The sequence below is a fragment of the Branchiostoma belcheri genome, unplaced genomic scaffold (genome assembly GCF_001625305.1).
Source record: "Branchiostoma belcheri isolate BF01 breed outbred unplaced genomic scaffold, Haploidv18h27 scaffold138, whole genome shotgun sequence".
Classification (NCBI taxonomy): Eukaryota; Metazoa; Chordata; class Leptocardii; order Amphioxiformes; family Branchiostomatidae; genus Branchiostoma; species Branchiostoma belcheri.
The window spans coordinates 217,977-245,109 of record NW_017802802.1 but is presented as its reverse complement, the minus strand read 5'-3'; the positions used below and the strand labels follow the sequence as shown (position 1 = coordinate 245,109).

Sequence of the window (27,133 nt, the reverse complement as noted above, 5' to 3'; positions counted from 1 at the left end):
TACTGTCTACCTAATAAGGTAAAGGTACTGGCACAAAGATTTAAGTCCGGACAGATACAGGTCCGGACCTGTACCTGTACCTGAACAAACTGAGAAAGTGAAACACGAGTGATGTCTAGTAGAGATGTCCTGCTTGCAAATGAAGTAGTCAGGCCGTGTCGCTGTCACACGAGTACTATGATACATAACCTATACATCGAAAACATATCGCATTGTTGACGTGAAGTAACTTAACAGTGTGTCAAAAACTAGCAATTGTGTTTGGAGTAGCGGATCTTTCTGGACCATTTCGTCTGTAAGTGGTTTTAAAAGGTGCAATCTTGTCGGCGTAAGTGTTCAGAGTCTGCGCTGTGTCGAGTACCAGACCACGCGCTATTACGTAACAATCGATTATAAATATGAAATGAATCCCTGAAAAGGTCACTTCACGCGTCGTTCTGCTCTGTTTTTGACCTTTTGATTCCATTGCACCGTTTCCTGTAGGTGTGTGAGTGACAAATCCGTGACAGTGATGTATCGACATGTCAGTGTCGGCAGTCCTTTCAGCCATCCCTGGGTATAGCAAGATTTTACCAGGATTGTCTGATTTGCATTTTATGATCTATCACAGAAGTCCAAGAAAGGAATATATAGTTCTTTCGTTTTAGATTCTTAATGACTTGTCACGGTGAAAACTTAAGGCGTTTGCTGTTGTAAAGAAAAAGAAAAACAGATTAGGAAAATGCTATCTATGATTCTTCGGTGGGACCAAGCAATTGTGGCAGAGAACCAACTACAAGGTACGTCAAAGAGGTAGAGTAAGGTAGAGCATTTTAAATGTAACGTATGCGTATAATCCATCCTATATACGTACAGTCACGTTCATCTAGATTAGACGGTTCGATCGAAAGTGGACAAAGGCCAGGTACATAGTGTACATAGTAGCCTCAGTATCAATAGTGTGTATTGTCGATGTTAATAAAGTGGTGTATATCAGTCCAACAGTTATTTGCAGGCTCATTGAATGTCGCCACTTGTGTGCGACACCTATACTGTAGACTTTCTCTGTAATCTTCTCACGAGAGCCACCTCGACAGACCGTGAAATTTTCCTCCAGGGCTTCAGCATTCTCTGTATCCATGGAATTAGCCACCTGTACAAAGATGGCACGCATTCACACACCCTCTATAGATTATTCAGCAACTTTTGTAGCATTCATTGAAAACAGTCTGTGTGATTTTAGTTTGTGCACATTGTATGTCTTTCAAACGAAAACAACAAGCTTTAACAAACGATATCATACATGAGTTCATAATCACCAGTCCACCTGTTGCGTTATATAAGACTGATCAATTGGGGAGCAAACCGCGACACTATCATTGGCTTCAGGGCATTTAAAGACACACCCTTCTAAGCGGTCAAAGGTCGTGGCAGTATTTGTGTTTACAATCCAGTCAGGTGCATGGGGGTGTAACTCACGACGAGCTAGCATGGATGCTGAGCACACACCTGTCATATGTACGTTTGCAGACGCGCTACGGTCTGTTTGAAGTCGGGTATTTACCTAAGGGTGGGGTGAAGACTAGTCAAAGTAGAGAGCAGCACATTCGGCAAGTTTACTCGACGTTAGAAGGTACTGTTTCCGGGAGTTTCTCCAAACCGTTTCCACCCCCCTCCCAAATATTGATTTTCAGGGAAAGTAAAACTTTGCTAGTTTGACCCGTGCCCTGGATCCTTGCACTTCGCCCGAGGGTAGGATCATTCGACTGTGTGTATCTGGCGTCTCGGATAAGTACACCTAATTCCATTGTAAGTAACTCCAAGATTAAAACACGATGCAAAGCTCGGACGGTGGAAGACAAGGAGACGCCTATGTCCCTGGACGTGTCTCGGACCTGACGTCACTACCCAACCTGGACGAAGACGTTCTCCTACAGGAGCTGAAGGCCAGATACGCCGCCGATAGGATCTACGTGAGTAGGACAGAGGCTATTGACAGGCTCATGAGAATCTTTCCCACGTTAACAGACTTTAGCTTTTCAATAAGAATTTTCAAGCTATTGTATTGACGTGACAGGGTAAGCCTGACAATTAGAATTTCCCCGCTATTTGAAGCATAGTGTTCAGCTGTTAAAGAATAATGATAACACGTGCTTACATTTAAAGGCATAAATGGAATATTATGTCGCGCTGAAAAGTGAAGTCATGGTTCAGTGATTTCATCATTAGATCTTTTACATATTTTCTTAGACGTATGTTGGGGACATTTTGGTGGCTGTTAATCCATTCAAGGATGTTCCCATCTACACAAAGGAGGTGAGGACCATTAATTTCTCTTGCAAATATGTTTTTTCCAACAATACATTTTACTCCTGTAACGACAACTCTCATAACTGGGTACCTTAAAATTGCTACATAAAAAGGTGTATCTAAAGAGATCTGCTGAGTAAAATTTGTGATTCCAGAGGTATGCACACTTCACTGTTCCAGACATTATTGACTAGGCCTTGATAACACCGTTTTTTTGGTCTCAGGATAACTGCAGTTCAGTTCAGTTCAGTTCATCCTTCAATCAGGTGACACTGATGAGGTGAAAGAGAAACTGCAGAGGTGACAATTTACTATATAATAGCATGCAGCTACTTAAAAAAATAAGAAAAGAAACAAAGCATGGTATTTAACTTGTTTAAGAAATGTTTTACTAATTTCAACTCTCATGCTTCCACTTGAGTCTTAGGTACCTGGTAGAATTATGACAGTTGACGTCATATTAAGAGTCACCACCTTGTAAGGCTTAAATGCCATGGCCATACTGAAAGCCTACTTGACGACATCAAAGGATTGAATGTTTGTAAATTGAGTAACCTTGAATTTAAATTGAGTGATATTCAGCAGTTGCTATCCATTATCTGATAACCTTGAAAATGCCTTTCAAGATCTATGAAGGGGCAACTGTTGAACTACTTCAATTTGTTGTGGACCTCTATATTATCTGCCTTGCGGGTGGTATTATTGAACTCTCTGTAACTGCAGCCTAGTATTACATTCAAGGCTATTTTCTGATGAATAACTTTACTGTGGAGTATGCAGGCGTGAATTTTAGGCCAAGAGCTGTCAACTCTACTATATGAGCTTTTCATACTGGTGCATTGAATAATAGCTAGTTGTGTTAATTATTGAAATCAAACTGTCAGAGCAGTCATCCCACGCTCAGATTGCTGTGGAAATTTTAAGTAGATTCAGACCTACAATTGATGTTACAATTTTCATTTAGGGATTCCAAATTTTGCCTACCTCTGACACATTTTGCATTGAAATGTGTATTTTCCAGGATATGACATAAATAGAATGCAACGTCCCTCGCAGGACCTTGGCTTGGTATTTATATAAGATAAGAACATGGTACATGTATATTCCCACAGGTCGGCCTGATACCTCAGGTGATACAGAATATACTGTGTTGTATATTCTATGTGAATAAAACCAATATTCTTCATTTTTTCTTGAATTCTTGGTTCTTTGCCTACCAGATCTCAGACAAGTACTGTGGAGGTCTGCACTCTGACCACCCTCCACACATCTTTGCTACGGCCAACGATGCATACCAGGGCATGCTGGGTAAACTGGCAGCACCACCCCAGGACCAGTGTATCGTCATCAGGTATTATTAGCAAAGAGGCAGAATTCAAAAGAGCTAATTCTTTTAAAATAAGGAGGTTGAAAGTGATATCATATAGTTTTAATAGCAATATCAATAGCTCCTATCCCTTGCAAGTAAGGCTGTAATTATGAGGATACAAAGATGACATGTTTTAAGCAGCATGTAGTGGTCATGGGATGTTAAATGTGTCAGACCATTGTCAACTCAGACCAATTGGCTTATTCAGGCAAAGTCCCGGACCAACACCTGATTGGTATAACACCTGATCGGTATATGTAGGCAGTGTTAGTCATTGAGCCCCAATCCTAAAATAGACTAAGTCAATCTCTGAAAGCCAGATTGATGAAGCTCTTACCTATCTTAGGCTATAACTACTAACTCTAACCCTCAAACCTTTAATCCCTTCAACCCTACCAATATTATTGTAAATGGTGTTGGTCAAAGTTAACAATTATGATACTGTCCCAAACCAATAACTGTTTTGCTGATTCAGCTGTTTTTTCCCTCTAAGTGGTGAGAGTGGAGCAGGTAAGACAGAGAGCACCAAGTTGCTGATCAGACAGCTGCTGCAGCTGTGTCAGGGCACCTCACAGCTGGAACAGCAGATCCTGCAGGTATACAGACAGCTTTCTCAGATCCTGAAACTTAAAGCTGAACTACTGTAATTTCCAATGCAAAAATTGGACCCAAGTTTTCAATAGTTCAACACCAGTCATCCTTCAAAATCCACCCTTGTTGATTAATCATACTGAGGCAAAAGATCTGTAAATTTTGACAACAAGATTCCACAAGGGTTAAGGTTATGGGGTAAGGCAGCAGAGAGAATGTGAAAAGTTCTGTCACAAGCATTTTATAGCACCTGCCACTAGTACTATACATACCAGTAAAATCCATTCCTAATTGCAAAGAATGATCATACATCATTTGATGATCATACTGTCTTTTGACAAATATCTCACTTAAGAGATAATTTATCAAAACTAAAGCTTGATCTAGAGTTATGGTGCACTGTATGTGTCCCTAATGTGATTCATAACAAGGACAGTGTGATTTATATCTATAGCAAAATCCTAAACTTTTTATGCTTTACTTGATGCTCAATGCATTGTGTCTGCCTTTTCCATCATAACTCACTTATGTAGTCAGCAATCAAAATGCATGGAATAGAAGATACATCGTGTACTTACCTTAACTGTCTGCTGGGAACCTGACTTTCAAATTCAAGTTCATCCATGAAATATAGAATTTGTTACAATGTGCCAAATAACCTAGAATTATAATTGTACAGTTGAACATTGAACTTACATTTGTAACTGCGTATAATTTATCCTGACCTATTTGATAGGTGAATCCTCTGCTAGAGGCCTTTGGGAACGCACAGACTCTGATGAACGACAACTCCAGCCGCTTCGGGAAGTACATTCAACTCTTCTTCCAAAATGGTGCAGGTAAACTATGCAAATCATATAATGTGTCTCTCAGCTACATGTATATATCATTATGAATAAATGAAATCTTTTAAAAGCAGTAGTTTGGTTGAGCTTACATGTATAGAAGATAAAAAGATTTTAAAGTTGTCTCCACAGTGAAAGGTGCAAAGATTCGAGAGTACCTTCTGGAGAAGTCTCGACTGGTGCAGCAGGCAGAAGGAGAGCAGAACTTCCACGTCTTCTACTGCATGCTGAATGGACTCTCCCCACAGAACATGGAGAAATACCACCTGGGGGGACAACAAAACTACAGGTAAGTACAGCACTAACTAGTGCATGTTTCTTGTCAGGCAATAAATGTACACGTGTATGTAATATGCAACCAAGACGTTTGAATTGTGACTCTGTTCTTCACCCGACACTGGAAAGTGTCCCAGCCCATTATGCCATAATAGTCCACTGTTCATTTTACTTGCACAGTTACTTGAAGAACTTCCAAGAAAAAGCCCAACAGTACAGGACGCAACACCAACAACTGCTGGATGCCATGGACATGGTGGGCTTTGATGAGGAGGTCAGACTCGTACCATTATACATGTATATACAGCTTTTATCCTAAGAAAAATCAGACTGAGGGAAATTTATAATCATATAGTTTAAGTGAAGTTTAGTATATGAATAATCATTTGCTGTATTGAAAATTATACTTGTACCTTAAACCTTGCCACATACCTGTCTGAATACAACACTGTCATGTAAAAGTCCCATAATTATTATTTATAGCCTTTTCGAGGCCATAGGAGCAGTGTGTTGTTAGTCCACTGTATCTAAGACATGGTATTGGAAGACGGAGCCCATCCCTCTCCTTCCTTCACCATTTACCTTCCTATCCACAGTCAGGTACCCATTTTACACCTGGGTGGACTTGGGAATTAGTGCCTTATCCAAGGACACAATGTCAGGCCAGGTTCAATACCAGGGATCAAACCCGCAACCTCTCGATCTCTTGTTTGCTGACCAAACCATTCAGCAGTTTGACACCACATTTTGTCAGAATAACATTTTACAAATTTCACACAGGAACAAGAAGGGATGTTTTCCACCCTGGCCGGTGTGCTACATATGGGGAACATACAGATCTGTTCTACTGACAGTGGAGACGCCTATGTGGACAGGTCAGCCAAGGACCTTAACATCACTGCTGTGAGTCTCAGGTCTTTCTATTTTGGTAGCTTTGCTTTTAAAGTAGACTTAGCCAGTATATACATTACAGGTTAAAAAAAGGATACATTTGTATTAGGTAGTTTTATTCTGACTTTTTTTTAAGTATTCTATATTGTTATTTAAATGGGCCACATGCCTGAGGTAAACAAACAAACAAGAAAACAAACAAGGCACATTATTTTGTACTACATGTAATGTTATATTACTTGGCTATAGTGTCTGGTAAAGTCTTTGGAATGTTGAAAATAGGAATGAATTGAAAAAAGGAGATTTCATCTTGTGTAGAATTAGTTTACTAAGCTTTTGACTTGTGTAGACCTAAGACCTAATGAAGAAGAGAGATGGTTGAGTAAGATACTAATTTTGCTGTTGCTGTTGCCCTGGTCCCAGGAGATTCTGGGGGTGGATAGTGCTGATCTGGAGTCAAGTCTTACCCAGAGTGTGGTGAGGACCAACAAGGGGGAACTTATACAGAGGAATTACTCTGTACAACAAGGTGTGCATGTCATCAGTCACATTTACCTCATTTCATCTACCATGGACTAAAAAAGATACACTAACAAACAGTCCATGAGAATGAGAATGAAAATCCATCAGATTCTTTATTGTTACCAACCTGTGATCACTACTATAACAATGATATTAGTTTTCTATATATTACATTACAATCAAATTAATTTTTTGTTCCAGCATTAGCTAGTAGAGATGCCGTCTCCAAGGCCTTGTATGGACGATTGTTTGGCTGGCTGGTCAACAAGATCAACCAACTGTTGGCTCCCACTGACACCAGCATAGCAGAACTACAGCAAATAGGTATGTACAGTGCTGTACTGCAGGTAGTCAATATGCATGAAGCTGTTTTGTACTGTAGGTACAGCAAATATGTACTGTATGGCTAAAAAACCAGGTGAAATGGTATGTAGAGTGTTTGCCTTGCATGTGGTTATTTGTAAATCTGATCCCTAGCCAAGTCATACCAAAGACTGTTGCAGACTCTAGTCTACCTGGGGGAAGTTTGAGCATTGATGTTACATTCTGGTGGGAAACAGCCCCAAATAATCAATAATTTGAAGCATGAACTTCCAACTTCCAGCTCTACATTGAGTAAGGAACAGGTGAGATTTACTTGTTAAGTGATTGAGACTGCATGTGAAGAATTTTATTCCAGGTACTTACCAGGCATTATGGAAGAGATGAGAATGGAACTACTGATTCATGGTAATGGCCTGCTGAGTATTGATTCCTGTATGATGCATGAGATGCATCCCAATGGAAAAGTAGTCCATACATTTGTCAGCTATGGTCACACTTTTGTGGCCTCATTTATCTCAAACTTCATGCTCTACATATTCTCATTGATGGCTCTTGTGTATGGAAAAATGGATAAACTAATGGCTGTTAAAGAGTAATTTATGGCTATTCTACAGATGACCTCTAAATGGATTTGGACACCAATGATTTGAGGATTTGTTTTTTTAATTGCTTCCTTTAGTTATTTACATGTGTTGAATTCATTCATTCATCAACTTCTGTGTTATCTAGAAAAATCAGATGTTTGGCTTCTTTTCCTGTAGCCTTGCTTGGGGAAAACTATTGTCTGCCTTCTGAAAAAAGGCAAACAGGCACTGTCATAACCTCTTTGTTGGAATCATTCAACAGACTTCCAAAAATCAAACACTGTTCAACAAGCTCTCCCAGAAGAAAGACAGATGAAGAATATGTTACATCTTGCAAGGATTGTCTGTCAAATTTTGAGTAGAAACCACTATTTCCATATTTGCTGTCCATCATTGTAGGAGAGACAGAACTGGCACTAGTGCTGCCCTTGGTGCTGATATCCTGGTGATTTGGCCTTCCATGGGAAGTCATCAGCACAAGACAAATCTTGAGCCCAGGAAACCATATTCCTGAGGGAAATATGTGGGGAAGGGGTTTCCGGCTATATACACCAGAGTGATACATCTCAGCTTCATAAATGGTGTGAATGCACCTCAGTATGGCACACTGACTCTGGAAAGTCAAGATGTTGGCTTGTTCTGTTACTTGAAAATTTAGATATTGTGCAAAAAAAAAAGATATTGTGCCAAAGCCTGTGTGTGGTTTTAAGTACAAGGTTCTAGAATTCTGTATTCTGCTTTACAAAGAGCAATTGTGAAAAAAAGTGAAGTTTGTACGAAAAATATGAAATCATAGCAGCTTCAATGTGATTAATACATAGTAGAATATTTTCCATCATCATCATTGTCATCATCATCTTTGATACTAGTTTATTATTGTGAGCTCTTTCTGAAAAGTGTTATAAATGTACTGCAACTTAACGTAGAGAATACCTAATAGTATATATTTTGAACAAAAGTAAGCAGTGTTGTTACTCTATGACAATGGTATGCTGAAACTCTTGTATACCTTGAACTATTTCATTTTCTAAACCTTTTGCAGGGGTGCTGGATATCTTTGGGTTTGAACATTTTGAACACAACAGTTTTGAGCAGTTGTGTATCAACTTGGCTAATGAGCAACTTCAATACTTCTTCAACCAGGTAAACAAATGTGGCATGTTTTTTCATAGAAGAATGGAAACCTGACTCAGTGTTTATTTGATAGTTTATCAGTACCTGTAACTTAATTTTGAACCTTTAAAGTTCCAAATAAGCTCTAAAATCAGGATCCATATGACCTTTGGCCACGAAAGACCATTGAATAGATAGGTTTCTTTGGCATATCTATTTGAATGGCCATGCATTATGATTTTGAGTTGCTATTGTTGTTTCGAGTTTTTGAAGGACTTGTCATATTTGATCATAATTCAACAGTTACTACAGGTACTTAATAGTTACAATACCTTGAAGTTCTAAGTTTGTATTCTGTTAACCTGTTAAGGACATCATTGCAAAGCAGATGAAGTGGCTACATGTATGTATCTAAGGTAGATAAATAAATAGACAAAATTCTGTGTTTGCAGCACATCTTCCTCCTGGAGCAGGAGGAGTACCAGAGAGAAGGAGTCAGCTGGTCCACCATCACCTTCACTGACAACAAGCCTGTCCTGGTGAGAAGTTTGTTTTCTGGGATAACCAATGGCAGCCTTTACTACTACTATAGCTATTACCACTATTACTATCACCACTACTAATGCTATTATTACTGTCACTATTACTACTATTACCACTACAGTTACTGATAACTCCAACTGGAGTACTTGTTCACATGATACACAAATCTGTTAACTGATGAGAACTGACACTATTTGTCTCATCTTGTTTAAAAACCAAAAGACATCTTGATAGGCCAGAAGTCACAAAACTACAAATGACTTAAGAACCATAAAATGCCATGCCATGAAATATGAATTAACATACTTAGTACTAGTTACTGAATGCATGATGTACTTTTAATTTACTTGTAGGCCGTAAATGTTACAACATTATGATTTCCAGGCTGATGTGTTATGGATCATAACTTCAAATGCCAAAACTAGCTACCACCATATACATGTAGTGGCTAAAGTTTATTGCTGCTAGACCTTTAACAGTAATACATATAACTTATGTAACAACATTCACTGGGAAAATGTCATGACATTCAGTCTAATCCATGTATGTTGCATGGTCACTGAGGGAATCTCTTGACATTTTTCCAAGTCTGTTACATTGGATGTTAATTTCAGTACGTGTTGGTTTGAAAGTTGCCACAATTTGCAGGTCCCATGTGGGTCATCTTCTCTTGGTCTAGAATAGCATAATTGCAGCCAAAGGTGAATATAATCAAAATGTCAAACAGGACTAAATGTATAAAGTTTTAAGTGCAACAAGCAAGAATAGATTACAATGTCACCAATGAGTACACCTTATCAAACCAGTTTTTTTCTTTTGATTAGGCATGACAGCATGAGCAAGGAAGAATATAGTAGAAGTGTAAAGCAAGTGTCATTAACAACATATCTCAATATACACTGTATCAACAGCGTCAGAAAATCTTAGTAGTGGAAATGTCTATTTACGAAATCATGTCCAGTAATATCATGGGTGTTTTGTGTAGCTGAAGCAATTCTCCTGTGACAAATAGTTTTAATACCAGATTATTTCCTGCGTAATTCTCACTCCTGCACAAGAAAACAGGATTACGGCTTTGTCCTCCTTGGGGTATAGAGGGGGATATCTATGACATTAACAGTATGAAATTGGGTCATGATGTTGCAATATACATGATCACATTATTAGTTGTTCATCAGTTATGGCTCACTGGGATGTATCAACATTGCAGCAGGTCAGAATGTGTCAGTACCAAGTCATGATTATTTCCTCAGAAGGATCCCCTGGGAGCAATAGGACTAGATGGGGTCCTGAAAGAAGACTTCAATCCATCAAAACTTTTGATCAAAATTTCATATCCCACAATGTTGTGTGCAGTTTCACTGTTGAATATGTTTTCTTTCAAACTGAGAGTTGGTTATAAGATATTTGGTAGTTTCAAATGTCTTTGAAAGTAACATAATTCTGAATAAAGGTTGGAATTCATACAAATACATTCAATGTAATTGGACCATAAATGTCAATTTCTTGTGTTGACAATTACAACTGTTCACCCTTGGTATGACTAAATCTACCAACACTGCTAGATGAACTTTCAAACTATGATAATAATTTGTCCTTGTTTTGTATTTGAAAACTGCTGAACAAAAATGATATTTTGGTGCAAACCAAATGTCACAAAAGAAGAAAATATTGCTTCTTTTGCAATGGATGTAAAATGCTCGTTGATTAATAACACTCCAGACAATTTGGCAGGATAATAACACTCCAAGATATATGTTTTTTTTTTCTGTAGAACCTGCTGTTGGCTCGGCCTATTGGTATACTGGCCCTTCTGGATGAAGAAAGCCTCTTTCCCCAGGTAAGGCCCAAGAAAAAAACCTGTTGTGATGATGTTCAGATGTCGGACTGAAGATTTTGTGGCCTTGACATGGTTGACAACAAGAGGCTTTTAAAGTTAAGGGGCTATCAATATGTGAAAAGATGGAATAGATAAGTATTAAATAAGCAGTCATCCCATGTCTCTTCTTCCCTAGGGTACAGACCTGACACTTCTGCAGAAGCTGAACCAGAATGTTGGCAGCAGCCCATATTTCACAACAGGCAAACAGGCTAGGAGTCCACTCTTCACTATCACGCACTATGCAGGCAAGGTAAAATATAACGTTACATGCAGCTTTCTGTACACCTTTTCGGTGATATTGGATAGTTTCCTTAGAGATTAGACTTTATAATGTATACCTCTCAACCTCTCAATTTTTATTGCAAAGTTTTTTTTGTTGTCTTTTGCCTGCACTTCCTACTTGGCCTGCCAGGTGGAGTACAATGTGACTGGCTGGCTGGAGAAGAACAGAGACACCCTGCCCTCCAACACCATGTCTCTTCTACAGCGCAGCTCCAACCCCCTGATTAACACAATCTGTAATGGTTAGTTCAATGTACTGTGTTCTTCTGTGTTCTTCAATGTAGAAATGAGAGTCAATTAAAAAATGCCAATGTAGTGCAATGCAATTGGCAGGGCTAAACAATTTTTCTTGATGCCTTTGTTTTTCAGGCAGCATCACTCGGACAGGCACTCTTGCACTTCAGCACAAAACCTCCAAAGGGCGCCGTTTGAGCAAAAGACCAGTGGTGGGTACAGGAAAGGATAAGTTAAGAAATAGAGGTCTGATTTCTTGTGTCTTTTGTCATTAATTGAACTATGAATTGTCATTGTATTCTATGATAGGGTAGACAAATTGGAGAGCTTGGCAAGAAAGGAGGAAAACAGCTGACACTGGGTGGTCAGTTTAAGGTATTAAGAGCTTTTTTTATTTGATTGAATCATTTGTATGAACAGACTACATTACACCTTTTAGCACACTCACAGAAGTGATTCTCTGTCTGTATATTATGCCCTGCTACAATAAGCAACATTACCATTGCCACAAACGTGATACTAAATACTTTTACATTAAACAAATTACAATAGCTTACTAATTCTTGACGTACTTAAAAGCGAGCCGATTTACATGCAGTAAAAATTTGCCGTATGCTGTTTTCGCATGCTCACATGCATATGCAGTTTTCATACCATCAGTTTTGATGCCACAGTTGTTAAACTGTTAAACAGTTGTAATCATACTTTTCTGAGCCAAAGTTGCTGATTGAAACTTCCATCCATTCTGCCATGTCCAGAACTCCCTTGCTGTTCTGGTGGAGAGGATCACAGCAGCCAGGCCTCACTTTGTCCGCTGCATCAAACCCAACGGCCTCAAGCAGCCAAACAACTTCCAGGAGGATGAAGTGGCTGCTCAGGTTATCTTTGCATACAGTGGTTTTCTTGATAGCAAAACCTTTGAAGATTGTGGTAACTGTCTCAAAAAAAGATGTTTTCTACACTGTAATTTTGTGCTCTCTTCTTGTCCAGCTAAAGTAAACTTTTGAAGATTGTGGTAACTGTCTCAAAAAAAGATGTTTTCTAATTTTGTGCTCTCTTCTTGTCCAGCTAAAGTACACAGGGATGATGGAGACAATCCGCATCAGAAGGGAGGGCTATGCCCTGCGCATCCCCTTCCAACAGTTTGTACAGAGGTCAGTACAAACCTGGAACTGTTGGCCAGCCAGTATGTAGTAGTAGTTGACTGGGAATAAAATGTAAAGCCCATCACAGATTCAGGACCTTCCCAGCATGGCTATTCTAGGTCCAGTCTTTTTCTTCTGATTGTATCCAAGCGGAATATGACTTTCAGGACTACTGTGCTTCCAACCGAAATTCATAGTGTTGCAGACAAGGTTTTAAGCCTACTTGGACAGGGAGAGGTCAGGCGGCCATAGTCGGCTATGTGTGAACCACATTTTTACAGGGATGTGGAAGTAACAAGTGTTTGTGATTCAACAGCAAGATATTGTATTCTTGTGAGTACAGGTACAGAAGTTTGGGGGACATTGCTTCAATACCAGAGGACCAACATGGGTGAGTACATGTTGTAGTGTGGCATGTTAGTGTGACATGTTGTAGTGTGGCATGTAAAGCATACCTCCTAAGTGTGATTCAGCACCAGGGACAGTGGTGATACAAGGGTTCAGAACAACTAAGACTTCAGCACCAAAAACAAAGATAGTTTCAGTTTAGAGTCAATTCAAAAGATAAGGCCATTCAGCTCCTGTGACAGATGTAGGTACTAGTACTACTAGGTGAGTAAGTGGTTAACTAGCAGGGTTGTACACCCCTTATAGGGTGATATAGGCTTTGTTGGTTGATACAAGATGGGTTTGCCTGGTCTCCATCAGGGGGATGATTTGAATACTGTAGCTAATACACGATTTTTAGTGAATTATCAACATCCAGATAGTACTATTTGGACCATCGTACCCATGGGTATGCCCCTGGTCTACTCTTTTTCCAATGGCGTGGTGTTAACAAGCGTGGGGCTCTTCTGACAGAAAGTTGTGAGAGCAAAATAGTGCAGTTAATTACTGCTGAAGAAAGCACTTTCAAACTTCATCAATAAGTGTAATAATTGGACTCTATAAGTAGTGCTGCTGACGTGTGTACCTCCAGGTGCCAGAGGATACTGAAGGCTGCTGGGTTGTCTGACTGGTTGATTGGGTAGGGAAAAATTAACTATCAATAAATTACTTTGTCTTTTCGTATCTCTAGATCTTTATCTGACAAATTTTTAAACCCCTTTACATCCCTTTTGACCTTAGACAGCATGAGTTTTCAAATCAATCAATGAATCACTGTCTGGCTGTAGGAAGTCTAAGGTACTGTTGAAGTGGTGGCACACAGACGAGCTGGCCTCCAGGCTACAGAAGGTGGAACTGGCTGCAACCCACATCCAAACTGGTCAGCAAATCTTGTTCAATGGGGCTTTGCATACACTTTTTTGTAAGGAGTAATCAGGCCTTTCAAGTCTTCGTAGCTCATATACGGCTTCCAAGACTCAATGTAATTCAAGTTTTATGATTTAACTTTAAGTTAATCCTTAAATCCGAGAATTTAACATAAATCGTAATTGGCGCGGGTGAAAAATTTTGCGTAATTTGTAATCTCCATGCAGGGACCCATCAATATATCAGTACATCAATCTATGTCAGACCTGTGTACCCATCCTTTGTATTAGTAAGCATGTAACTTGCATCTCGGAATTCCCTTATCAATAACTGATTCACAGTGAGTTTAAACTTTGATTTAAAGTTAGATAGCTAATACAATTGCTGGAAGATGTTTTTGTCTTGTGATTACAGGTGTGCGAGGCCTCCTTGCCCGCAGGAAGGTGGCACACCTGAGAGAGTTAGCCAATAAGCAAGCGGCAGCTGCTGTAACCTTCCTGAACCAGACTGAGCAACTCATAGAGGATGCGTTCCAGAGGCAGCGCCATCTAGCAGAGAGGGATGAAACTGCACCACCCCGTGGGTTGCTGTTTACATGCCTTGTAGTGCTAGTGGAATTCCCTTATGCCCACTTCAAGAATTTGCCTAATCCATTCTTGAAATTTTTTCTAAGAAGTCATAAATGTTTACTCATGAGTTCTTGTGAAGTTTGTCTGTGCAGCAGGGAAAGGCATTTAGGATACGACTAGTTAGTCTTACTATTAATATAAGTAATGTTATATTTGGTCCCAATATTCAACAGCTGAGTGCAACATACTAGAATCCAAGCAGCAGTACTGACTAAAAGCACACCAGTGCTAAATCATATGTTCTTCAACTATAGCTGTAGCAGGTGGAATGACAGCTGAAATGACACCTGCAGATGCAGCAGCTGTGCAGCAGGTGGCAAACAACATGGCTGATTACCTACATCTGCCACAAGATACAGAGACTCAGGTCTGGGTAGACCATATAAAGTTTATTGATAAATGCTTCATGCATCTTTATTGTATAGTTATAATCTACATAATGTATAGTTTTAATGTACTTGTTTGGGACATGATACAGCCAATATCATGCGGTGCTAGAAAATGCTTTAGCCATGTCATTTCAGTTGAGAAACTTGGTACAGTAATTCTGCACACAGAAATTGTTGCTCCTAACATAAGCATCAAAATTAATTTATGCACTTTTCCTATTAGCATGAACCATAATCCTGCTATCAACAACTCCCATTCTTAAACTTTTTAACATTATGTATAAGCCATGTATGCATTCTGTCTGTTGTGACTGTCCAGGTTGATGTGAAGGATAACCTGAGCTCTGATGAGGAAATCGTAGAGGATGACTTTACAGGACCCATTAGCAGCAAGAACAGGTCTGGTGATGATTTCTTACAGGAAAATATTATGTATCATCTGTATGTAATATGACCATATAATGAACTTTTGCCCAAAGGCTAATTACGAGGGAGCATACAGATGTGATGTTATATCAACTTTGTTAAAGGTGGGGTAAGGAGGGGACCAGGGCTGCATCTGTCCACTGGTCCAGACCCAGCAGTGTAACTTGTGTTATAACTGTGTTAAAGGTGGGGTAAGGAGGGGACCAGGGCTGCACCTGTCCACTGGTCGAGACCCAGCAGTGTAACTTGTGTTATAACTGTGTTAAAGGTGGGGTAAGGAGGGGACCAGGGCTGCATCTGTCCGCTGGTTCAGGGAGACTCAGCAGAAGGCAGTGATGCAGGACAGCAGAACGTTTGCACCCTGGTTCCACGGGATCATCACTCGAAGGTAAGTTATTCAGTACTGTATTTGGAGACACCATCTGACTGTCTAGAATCTCTGTCATTTAAGGGCATATTCAATTTAATGTCAATAAGCTACACTTGTGTATGATGAGATGCTACTCATTGGTTGATTTCTTAGTGACCATGATGCTTAGAAAATTGTATACTTTTTTATCTTTTTAAGACTAGGCATGGTCCAAGAAATATGCCTTGTATAATAGATTGGAAACTTATTTCTTGAATTAGTTTTAAATCTAACACGTATCGAGTAATACTGCTAATTGCCCTGTTGTAAACACAGGGACTCCGAGCGACTCTTACAGGACAAGCCCCTGGGCTGTTTCCTAATCCGTGTCAGCGAGAGCAGGTTTGGCTACTCCCTGACATACAGGTGAGCTCCGACCTTTGACCATAACAATATCTAACAGGTGAACTCCAACTTTTAACCATGAAAAAATCAGATGAGCTCTGACCTTTGACCATAAGATCCAACAGGTGAGCTCTGACCTTTGATCATAACAATATCTAACAGGCAAGCACTCACCTTTGACCATAAGCTGTTGTTATCATGTTGGTGATGTGGTTTAGGAAGAGCTACATGTAGGCTATATGATAACGAAAAACTGTTTGAAAACCTATTCACAGACATGCCAAAAAATTTGAAATCATCTGATCTGCTCGAAATTTTTTTTCTGTCATTGTTTTCTTTGCATGTCTCAATCTTCTTCTCCAGGATATCCAGCCGGTGTAAACACTTCATGATTGACCAGCTGCCCAGCGGCAAGTACGTGGTTGTTGGGGAGCCCAAAGTACACGTGTCCCTGTCAGCTTTAGTGGACTACTACAGGAAGGTTTGTTCATCCTTTCAAGTCCCCCAGATATTCAGAAGAAAGTTGGGAAATGATTTTCTCCTGACAAAACCTGGCATCAGCTACTTTTGTAACAAAAAAGATTCCATGAAGATTATCTTCCTATAACTACATATACAACATAGAATCAGTGAATATTCCAGAACAATAAAGAACTAACAGCGGTATATTGTAACAATTTTGGAAATGTTATTATTATATGCCACTTTGTGTACAATGTAGAGAAAATTTGTTTTTTTTCCAACTTTAGAACCCTCTGACAGGTGACCTCCTGACAGAACCTTGTGGTCAGGTGAGTATTGTAGATTAATACACACTGCTGATTTCAACACAATCTGTTCATAAATCATATAATTTTGTTAGAATGAAATTTAAACGTTGTTAGATACTATATACTAATTTATATAGATATCCTAATAGATGTTTCTAACTACGAAAAAACTGAAATATGACTCCAGGTTGAGGGAGAAGAGGATTATGCTGAACTTCTGATTGGGAACCGGTACAGTCTGGTCAGAGTGGAGGAGGAAACAAAACCATATGGAAGTGCAGTAAGATATGTTTTGTTACAGCTTTAGAACTACTAGGTAGCATTGTAGCACCAAATTTGCACTTGTAAAAGGGTTAGGAAGAAGGTTTTACTGGTAAAAATCTTGAGTTGCTCTCCATCGATCTGCAAGCATTACATAGGGTTACAATATTATTCTTAAAAATGGAGAAACAATACAACACTGTTGCAGTTGTACACAAACTTTTGCAAATATATATGTAGCAAATGTAGTATAGCTTGAGTCATAATGAGCAAGTACTTGTAGAAATAAAAAAATTTGTTGCAACATTGTAATGATGCATAATTCTCATGCTCAATACTACCCACCCCCACTCACAACATTATCCTCAGATAATACAGCCAAACCTGTAAAAGTGGCCACCGCTACATAAGGACCACCTAGGCAACCCCTCAAAAATCCTTGTATAGCTACTCAAAAAAGCATCATGCGTCACTTCTGACGATGACACTAATGATTATAGTTTATCAGTCCTTTGACTGGTGGTCTTCTTGGGCAATTTTGACTGTACACCATCTTGCTATAGAAGAATGTTCGCTTCTGTGTACTGGTGGTTGATAAAACTTTCATTAACTCCATCTCCAGTTACACAGAGATGTCTCCGTCCCACCACCCCTGCCAGAGAGGAACTACACAGCACTACGTGACTCTGGCAACCAGCAAGGCAAACACTTGCATTATCAGACACTACTAAAGAACCAGGTAATACGTTATGGGTCAAATCAGCAGACCATACTGCACCAGGTCCTGTACAATAAAGCTTGTAAAGGTCGTGTTCGCATATTCAAGGATGACGTTCTATCTACTAGACAAGTATAGTTTTCAAATGCTGTGTCATAAAAGATCGTCTGCAATAGGAAAATCCACGATTCGCACAGCTGGCATAGTACATTCTGACAGCATGCTATAATAGGGGGTCTTGTTGGGTGAAAGAAAATGTCCATTCAAATCTCCCTGATTGTCTAAAGTGCCCATCCACTATCACCCAGTTTACTTACATACTAGTTAAGTAGATTGCTTATTAAGTGAACTTTTTCTGCATTCCGTTTATAGCAACAACAGGTGGGAGTGACAGCAGTAACCAACACTACAGCCCCTCCTCTGCCAGCCAGAACCAGAAGGAAGTGACTGCATCATTCGTAGTAAAACTGATCAGTCTACTGATGTCACTTATTCTACTGTTTTGGTCACTTCCAGAACTAATATTGTAAATTCTTCTCATCAGTGATTATTGCTTTGATCCAAAGCTGACATGCTAACATTGTACAAAGAGAGTAGCCACCATCATTTTGTTACCCCCAAGACATGTAAATCAAATCTGAAATCTTGAATTTCACATTGCTTTTTGCAAACACTATTTGATGTTCAAAGAAATTGAATGTACAGTATTGCAAAATGTACATCATTATTTGAGAAACAGACAAATAACCATCAGACTAGAAAGTCAAACCCTGGGCTACATGTAGCATCTAGACATGCAGCAGGTACAAACATGTATGGTAGAAATACATGGAGTAAGAATCCTATTGAGTTTAAGATATTATTGTGTCATGATCATTGTACACACAGTTACTGTAACAGTATCAATGAGAATACATGTGTGTATGGCAAAGATTTAATACTAACATTTTAATCATAATTAAGACATTGGTGATGTTCTTAAATCTAAAACAAATGTAGAAAGGCTAGTACTTATTTCAACCCAATGAAATAAATCTAAGCATGCAAGCACTCTACTTCTTGATGTTGACTCTTGAGAGGAATGTATACATGATTCAACACAATATTATCTTTCTACACTGAAAGGTACTTCAATGCACACAAGCAAACACTGATCTTGTATTCACTGCACACAAGCAAACACTGATCTTGTATTCACCTATCTACTGAGGTAGCTTGTTGACAGCAACTCTTTACTGATTATAAGGTAAAAGTTACATTATACATCAATCCACATTATGGCCATTACAATATTGTACAGGAAATGAATTACTCAGTACTAGAAAGTAGATTCTTACAAAGTGTAGAATAAATGGAACATATTACAGCACACCGATGCTGCCTGACTACATGTGAATGATTCAGAAATTTCACCTATTGTGTGAGATCTACAACACAAGTAAATAGATCTAGATAAGTCATGATAAAATGTAAGTTACAGTGTAAAATCCTTCCCAGAGCTTTTGGTGTATAGGGGCAGCGTCCATCTCTAGTTTCTATAGAAGACAAACAAGACACTATAATAGTAGAGGGCTAGTTCACTGGTAGTGGGGTCAGGAACATCAAGAATGTCACGTTTGTGTTCATTTTACCATATCAAAATTCTCTTTTGCTGTTTTAAGATCCTATCATTGCTGACACATTTAGTAGATTTTTGCCATAAACATCTCAAATGTCACCATTGTCTCTTCCACTCTCATTGTTGTCATTGTCATTGTTGTCATCGTCATTACTATCATCAGCATCATTGTTGTCATCGTCATCGTCATTGAAATCATTGTCATTGCTGTCATCGTCATTACTATCATCAGCATCATTGTTGTCATCGTCATTGAAATCATTGTCATTGCTGTCATCGTCATTACTATCATCAGCATCATTGTTGTCATTGTCATTACTGTCATCGTCATTGCTGTCATCGTCATTGCTGTCATCATCATTGTTGTCATCATCACTGTAGCTGTCTTGGTACGAGAGGTCATCCTCATCGTCCTCTGAGCTATGTCCTGATCGCTCGGACATACTCCCCCTCCACCATAAGAAAGTTGCCACATGTCCTGGTCTGCGATTGGTTTCCCCAGGCACGTCGGTATCATCCTTGCTGTAAGACAATCTATCTTACTCTCGGAACCCAACCATCCTTTCACAGCGCGAACCAGCATGTTGTTCCCTATTTGAATCTGCCAATGGTCTGTCTCTGGATGGTATTTGAAAACATAAATTATCTTAACTATAATTGCCTCGTTGACTACAGTGAAGAGGTACACGGCATCTTCATATATCATCAGGGTTGCTGTGTCAAAGGTGAAAGTGCTACTCTCTGAGCACTTCCACTCATCACTTGTAGGGTTGTACACTTCTACACAAGTTGAGGAAGAGTCTCCCCATTCTTTGTCACAGTCTACACAGTAGATGCTTCCCTGATGTGAGACAGCTTGGGGATGCAGTGGTGGGTAATTCATGTCTGCTGTCTTGTTCCACTTGTTCTCTGTGGGGCTAAAGCAGTAGCAGCCTTCCCTACTGATAACATAGATGCTGTCGTCAAGTGTCACAGCACAAAGGTCAGAGCACATCGTGTGGGGGATGGGTGGGATGGATGTCCACTCGTCACAGATTGGGTTGTACCTTTCTGCTGTTTCCTCATTATTGTCACCTCCAATGGCATAGATAAACCCTTTCAGATAGACCAGACCACACCTAGGAAGACAAATACAAGAGGTGGTTTGGGATCAAGCTGGTTTCAATGTGACTTTGAGCATTCAGACAGAGCCTCGTTTAGTCATGAATCCTGCTTATGTGGATTTGGCCCTGAATCTAATTTAGAAGGCTTAGTATGAATAGGGGGTTTGGCCGCTACGTAATTGGTAAAGACATGAGCTTAAAAGGCTTCTGAAGTTGTGCATACACATCTTCAGAACTAAACATGAAAAAAACTAAATAATGTATGCCCTTGAGGCAAGAAAGCAGAAGCTTGTAGTAGTAATTATAAGGCCACAGCAATTTAATTTCTTGGTTAACGGATTCGCCGCTTCATTTTTTTCTGATTTGCAAATAAAAATAAAAATTCAGAATCAAGTGCAAAATGCTCATATTTTGCCCTTAACAGTTGAAAACAGTCCTTTTCTTACCACTTGTTACAGTCATTCCATCTTCCAATGCAGTGGTATCATTAAAAGTTCAAAATTCATTGTTTAAATTTTTAACCAGCCTGGTGTGTTCACGTCATGGCTCCTATCGTACCATTTTGGGCCATACTAGGATGCCTAGGCCTGTTTTTATTTTTTTCGCCCGCCCGCTCCATTATTTTTCTAGAAAAATCCGTTAACCAAGAAATTAAATTGGTGTGGCCTAAGTTGTACAAAAAAAGACCTACCTAACTCTGGGTGAGATCATCTCACACCTTGGCTCCCAGGTGTTTAGCAGGTGGTTGTACTGGTAAAATGACTTCTTCCTGATAGTCTCCCTAGTACCAAGCCCAGGGCTTACATGTATGCCCCCTGCAAGGTACAGCTCATCCTCGGTAGTCACTGTCACAGAGAAACTGTCCTGGTTGTCAGGCAGATTAATTGAGTACAATGTGCCTGTGGACGGGTCATAGCAACGAGCAGTTGGCTGGGACTGATGGTCTCCTTCTTTTAGGAGAATCTGCATTGTAGTTCGTGTCTGTCCTAAACGCTTGACTGTACTGTTGCTGTACACCAACTTGCAGTCTGTTGATGGGCACTTACTCTCAAGTTCTACAAGTTGGTTCGAACCGATGAAGGAATGGTGGAAGGACGGGCTAAGTTTAGGAAGGTGCTGCAAGCGTTCCTTTTGGTCAAATTCAATCCATCTTAGAGCAGCTTGTACAACGTTGTCTTCAGAGTTGGTCATTAGATCATCCCTCTTGAGCAATGACTGGAGCTTTGGAAGTGGCAACTGGAGAAAGGATGGTTGCAATGCCACCTGGTTGAACCTGAGAGAGTTACATGTCCAACAGGATTGGATTCAAATATGTTAAGACACACACACATTGTGAGTGTATTCTTTTTAAAGTTAACATCCTTGTGGTATAACATGTAACGGGAGGGGTCCTAATTCAGACCTATGGTCCATGTAAAGTCGCACATACCTTTGGTAATAGTTTGACCGACCAAAAACCTGCACAACATGAGCCTTAATATTGACAGATAAAGATAAAAGGTTAAAGCTGCACAGCTGTGTTTTTCAGTGCAGCGCCTTGCACCCTAGCGTAATGGTTCCCAAAACTGACAGCAGGTTTTCTATCCCAATATATCTGATGAAAAAAAGGGCCTTTCAACTCAAATGAGTGCAGTTCATTATATCATCATGTGTAAACTTGTACAAAATTGCTATATAACAAACATACATGTACTATGGACTAGTAGCTTCCTGAGACCATGTAGCATGGGATAAGAGTGTCAATACAGTCAATGGTCGAATTTCTAGATTTGATGGATTTAAAAAAAATATTGTTCTATATGTACAAAGTACAGGTTGCCACATGTACTTAGTACACATACATAATGTAGTTAACAGCCATTGGACTGACCTGGATGCAATGTACCACTCGCTAGCCTCCACTAGAGCAACGTCCCCCAGCATGTCAGCATACATCAACACATCTACACAGTTGGACACGTCCAAATGGTCCTTCATGTATTCTGCTGTCTTATGACCTACAAAATCCAACTAGAGGCAAAAAACATGTTAAAGACATCCAATGCAATTTCAGGGGGGCAAAACTGGAAATATTCTGAATAAGGCAATCTGTATGATATTGACGCATACTGTCCCACATTAGCATCATTCAATCAGTATTTCATACTTGTTAGCCACTTATTCATAATTAAAAACTTTAGAACCAAGCCCCAAGATATGGTCCTTTATTTTCTTGGTGGTACGGTGACTAAAAATCAACCCAGATCCAGTAACCATTTTTCGTCAGAATTTGGGGCATTTTTTGCTCCATACATGTCGATATACATTGGGACAGTGTTGTTTCAAAATAGTACAATGTATGTAGATAGGTGAGGCAAGTAAAAAAATGTTGTGTTTCCTGTTTCCTGACCTACCCTAGAAAAAACTGCCGACCCTAGCCTTCTTTTGGTGGACCCCTGCAAGGGACATACATTTTTCAAACTGATCCACCATTTCTACAAATTCTAGCTGCATGATATGAGTCTATATACGGAGGGAGCAATGACTTCGAGTACTCAGAACTTTACATACCCCCAAATTGTAGTGCAACAAGAAAGATCATGATGCATTGTCAAAGGTTCTTGCTATTATTATATTGTAATGAACTGGTTGCACACTAGACTTTTGAATTTGAGGAGCTTTGTACTTTATTGTGTTGCCTCCAGGACTCTAGCACCAGCAGAGTAGTCTCTACCAGACTAACTACATGTATGCTGGCTATATATTTGCCAGGGGAGTTTGGCCGCCTTGTAGCTAGGTTTGACTGGCTTCGGAGGGAACGAAACTACCTCCCTGCGGCCAGACTCCCTTTGCCAATTTTACTCTCTTTTTTTTGCTGAATTGTACGATCCGTATTCCTGTAGAAAGGCCTGGTGGAGGCTAGCACCAGAGTGAGGGTCCTAGGTTGGACTGCTCTACTTCTACAATAGGGGGTTCTGTAAAAGGACAGCTCTACTTCTAAGATAGGGGGATCTTGTGTGGTAGTAGACAAATGGTTCACAGTGGGTTCATAATACTATTAATAGTGACGGCTGTGACGCATATGCTGAACTGTACCTGGAGCAAATCTAACTGTTATGTTCTTGGATACGTGGAGACTAATCCAGAACTGTGCCTGATCCTAACTCTGACTCATTCAAGGATTGTAAAAAAACTTGAAATTTCTTGATATGATATAGAAGCAATAGCTTTACCTGGAGCAGTCTGGCTGCAGACATCACAGCCTGGACCTGGTCTGGCTCCATCTGAAGACAGCCGGTGTAGGCGTAGTCCAGAATGGTTGCCATGGCTACCCCATTCACATCCTGGATGGTGATCCTGTCCTGTTTGGTCTCTGCATAGCCGCTGGTGAACATGCCACGGAAGTATTGACTGCACGATGCCAAGATGGCGCGATGGCATGGGAAACTGGGGGAGGAAGATACCGACCGAATTAGCCTAGCGCCAGGCCACTTTGGGTGGGCTCTCTTCCATTCGGACCTTTAGTAGTTCCCCGCCTCCCAGCTCAACTACTAGTAGGCTCCCAGAGTTTTGCTTTAAAGTATTAGCTTTTTTTTAAGCCCACCCACGATATCATCCGAAGAGAGCCCACTCAACCCAACGTAGACTGGTACACCCAGACCAGGATATCTACCATTTTGTACTTTCCTGTATTCGGCAGTCCTCAGATCAGAGCAGTTATAAGAATTTCAGAATATTATTAATGCAATAAAACTTTACGTGCGTATATGTAGCTAAGCTAAGCGACCGAAGGGGTCCGTCAAAAAAGCGCATGCCAACAAAGGCCCCTAAATGAGGGTCTGCATGGGGGGGTCCTGGCAACGGTTAACGCCTTAACGGTAAATTCAGCAGGGGCGATAACGCTTAACGGTAAATTCAGGACGGTCGGCAACGCTTAACGGTAAATTGACAGGCTTTTTTTCGAGCTGCACTGGCTTTGGTATCTCGCTTTGTGAGAAAAGGTGATCACTGACAGGTGTTTTCCACCTGCCCTGGTCCCCTAAATACGTCGGCCAAGGCTCAACCCAGCTTGACTTTTTTCCATCCGCACAGTTTTACCAATGGATTTTGAGGCGCTCGCAATCCAAGGGGATCCGGGGGTGCTCCCCGGGAAATTGAGGATTTTTAAGCCTTCAAAAATGCAATTTTCCGCATTTTGAGAGGCAAATCATGGCGTTGAGAGTGTTTGTCGGTCCTTCTGATGTTTTCATATTTTTACTCAAGATTTTTGTTAATTTTGTCTGTCAAGGTTGACGGATTCTTTAAAAAAATTCTGTAACTCTCCGCAAACTTCCGGTAATTGACGAAAAACTGGTGCTGGCTAGAGCCGAAGGGGACCAAGCGCAGAAGCGCGAGTCGAGCGCCAAAGGCGCGAGCAATGTAAGGGGGTCCGGGGGCATTCTCCCCTGGGAAATTTGAATTAAAACGACCAATAACGCTTCAAGATGAATATACCGATAACGCTTAACGTTGAATTAGAGCAGGCCGGTAACGATTAACGGTAAATTAAAATAGCCCATAACGGTTAACGAAAAAGGGCATGCAGGCCCTCCTAAATGCTGAAGCCAGAAGTGGAATTCCAGAGCTGAATCTTGACTCGGCACTCCAGCGCTAAATTCCACTCGGCACTCGATTGCCAGTGCTAGGAGGTCGACACTCACAACTGGATAGCAAGTGTTTAAGTACCTAAGTAACGGGTTCCTCACTGAATCGTTCCAGTGCTCGGTGACTCTTGGCGCTAGAAGCCGAGTTCTCTAATCATTTCAGCACTGGGCTTCTGGTGCTTACGTTGGCCACGGGCGTACAGCACAATATCGTAAGCCAAGTCTACGTCTTTAAAAATGTGAGGAAAGAGGCCGTGCAGTCCTGTTATGCCGATCATCTTGTTGTCCTGATTATAATTTGCTTCCTGGGCGCTATGTTTTTTAAAAATATGAGTGTCTGAGTTCAAAGGCAGCATCCTGGTACCCCTTTTAAAGTCAAGGTTTGATTTGCCGATTCGGAGTTTCCAGTGCTGAAGCTGCCAACACTAGACACCAAGTGATGATGTAACTTCGGAATTCGGCACTGGAGGTCTAGGACGGAAGCCGCCTCACCTCTATCTGTACACCTAGTGCTGAGAAAGGAACCCGTTACTTTTGCCTAAATGCCCAGCGAAAATTACCCCAGGCACCTCTGGGTTGCAGGATGACCGCCATAAATTTGATGACCCGAGACCACCATAATAGTTTTAAAATGGGGTCGTCCTGCGACGCTGAGGTAATTTTCCCTCTTTTTCTGTCCTTTCGCAACTCAGGTTACAGACCTGAAACTTTGTGGACAAATAGAGGAGACCTTAAGGATCACATAATGTAATTTTTTCAAGATCCATTGTGTACAAAGTGAGATATCGTGAGCGTGTGCTTTTTTGACGTTTTCTGGGTGGGCATGCGCTTTTTCGACGCAAATTGAAATTATGTTACATTGACTACTTACAGATCTGAAACTTGGATCTCCAGGATTACACAACCTGCCTTGGCTTGGCTTTGTTATTTGTCGAGTCTGGGCTGGGCATTTATGGGCCTTTGTGGGCATGCGCTTTTTCGGCCTACAGTAGCCGCGACGACTGTTGCAGGCAGGGCTTCTCTTGCTTGCAGTCTTAGCCCTAACAACAAGGCTACTGTAAAAGACTGCAAGCAAGAGAAGCTCTGCAACAGTCGTCGCGGACTTTACAGTAGCCTTGTTGTTAGGGCTAATGTAAAAGACTGCAAGCAAGAGATGCCCTGCAACAGTCGCCGCGGCTAGACCTACAAATTGAAGTGTGTGCAAAAGCGAACTGCCCCCCTCCCCCACCGTTCTTACTTACCTTCTCCCTTCCACCTCCAGAACCACGTCAGTCAGCTCTGCCCGCTCCCGAAGAGTGTTCAGTTCACAAAGAACCTTACTGGGGTGCTCGTTGTTTCTTACGTCCATTATTAGCGAAATTTTAGGATCAAAGATCGAAGAAGCAAAAGCTCGTTAAGTTTGGATGTGGAGCGGCCGGCGGGTGGGTGAAGCGCCCTCTCTACGAACTTTGACCTATGAACTTTTTCCACACACTGTCGGCACGACGTTCAAGTACTTTTTGCCTGGTTCCGCGTACGTAACAGACAGTTGTGAATCGAAATGGGAATTAAACCCTTCTGGCCTTTCCCAGTGGCCAAAAACAGGCCCGATTAAAACATTTCCTGGCGTAACGTTATATGTCACCGATTTCCCAGAGTACGGTAGTGAGGTGGATAATCAGGACATCATGATCAGTTAAAGGAATATAATAATAATACA

General features: G+C 40.6%; 2 protein-coding genes across 4 annotated transcripts; one reads left to right on the top strand and one right to left on the bottom strand.

Moving 5' to 3' along the window:
- The first annotated feature begins 1,402 nt into the window (after positions 1-1,402).
- Positions 1,403-19,068, top strand: LOC109464391 (unconventional myosin-VIIa-like). 2 transcript variants are annotated; one of them, XM_019761341.1, is made up of 32 exons: positions 1,403-1,952; positions 2,230-2,295; positions 3,510-3,640; positions 4,152-4,254; positions 4,986-5,088; positions 5,227-5,383; positions 5,551-5,644; positions 6,151-6,273; positions 6,685-6,790; positions 6,985-7,107; positions 8,734-8,834; positions 9,257-9,343; positions 11,122-11,187; positions 11,363-11,479; positions 11,642-11,753; positions 11,881-11,957; positions 12,055-12,120; positions 12,504-12,623; positions 12,814-12,899; positions 13,234-13,281; positions 13,870-13,917; positions 14,066-14,157; positions 14,559-14,723; positions 15,028-15,140; positions 15,482-15,561; positions 15,857-15,976; positions 16,274-16,363; positions 16,706-16,823; positions 17,092-17,133; positions 17,300-17,392; positions 17,996-18,112; positions 18,464-19,068. In XM_019761341.1, the coding sequence occupies exons 1-32, from the start codon at positions 1,815-1,817 to the stop codon at positions 18,536-18,538; spliced, it is 3,177 nt and encodes a 1,058-aa protein (XP_019616900.1). In that variant the 5' UTR covers positions 1,403-1,814; the 3' UTR covers positions 18,539-19,068. The 2 variants fall into 2 exon arrangements, with proteins under 2 accessions (XP_019616900.1, XP_019616901.1); XM_019761342.1 differs by lacking the exons at positions 15,857-15,976; positions 16,274-16,363; positions 16,706-16,823; ... (2 more) ...; positions 17,996-18,112; positions 18,464-19,068 and adding an exon at positions 15,693-15,850.
- On the bottom strand, positions 18,448-26,887 carry LOC109464395 (kelch repeat and BTB domain-containing protein 8-like). 2 transcript variants are annotated; one of them, XM_019761362.1, is made up of 5 exons: positions 26,676-26,886; positions 24,025-24,238; positions 22,683-22,822; positions 21,504-22,085; positions 18,448-20,827 (listed from the first exon to the last, which is right to left on the bottom strand). In XM_019761362.1, exons 1-5 carry the CDS (start codon positions 26,780-26,782, stop codon positions 19,774-19,776), a joined length of 2,097 nt encoding a protein of 698 aa, XP_019616921.1. In that variant the 5' UTR covers positions 26,783-26,886; the 3' UTR covers positions 18,448-19,773. The 2 variants fall into 2 exon arrangements, with proteins under 2 accessions (XP_019616921.1, XP_019616922.1); XM_019761363.1 differs by lacking the exon at positions 18,448-20,827 and having other exon boundaries at positions 21,483-22,085; positions 26,676-26,887.
- Between the last annotated feature and the right edge of the window lie 246 nt (positions 26,888-27,133).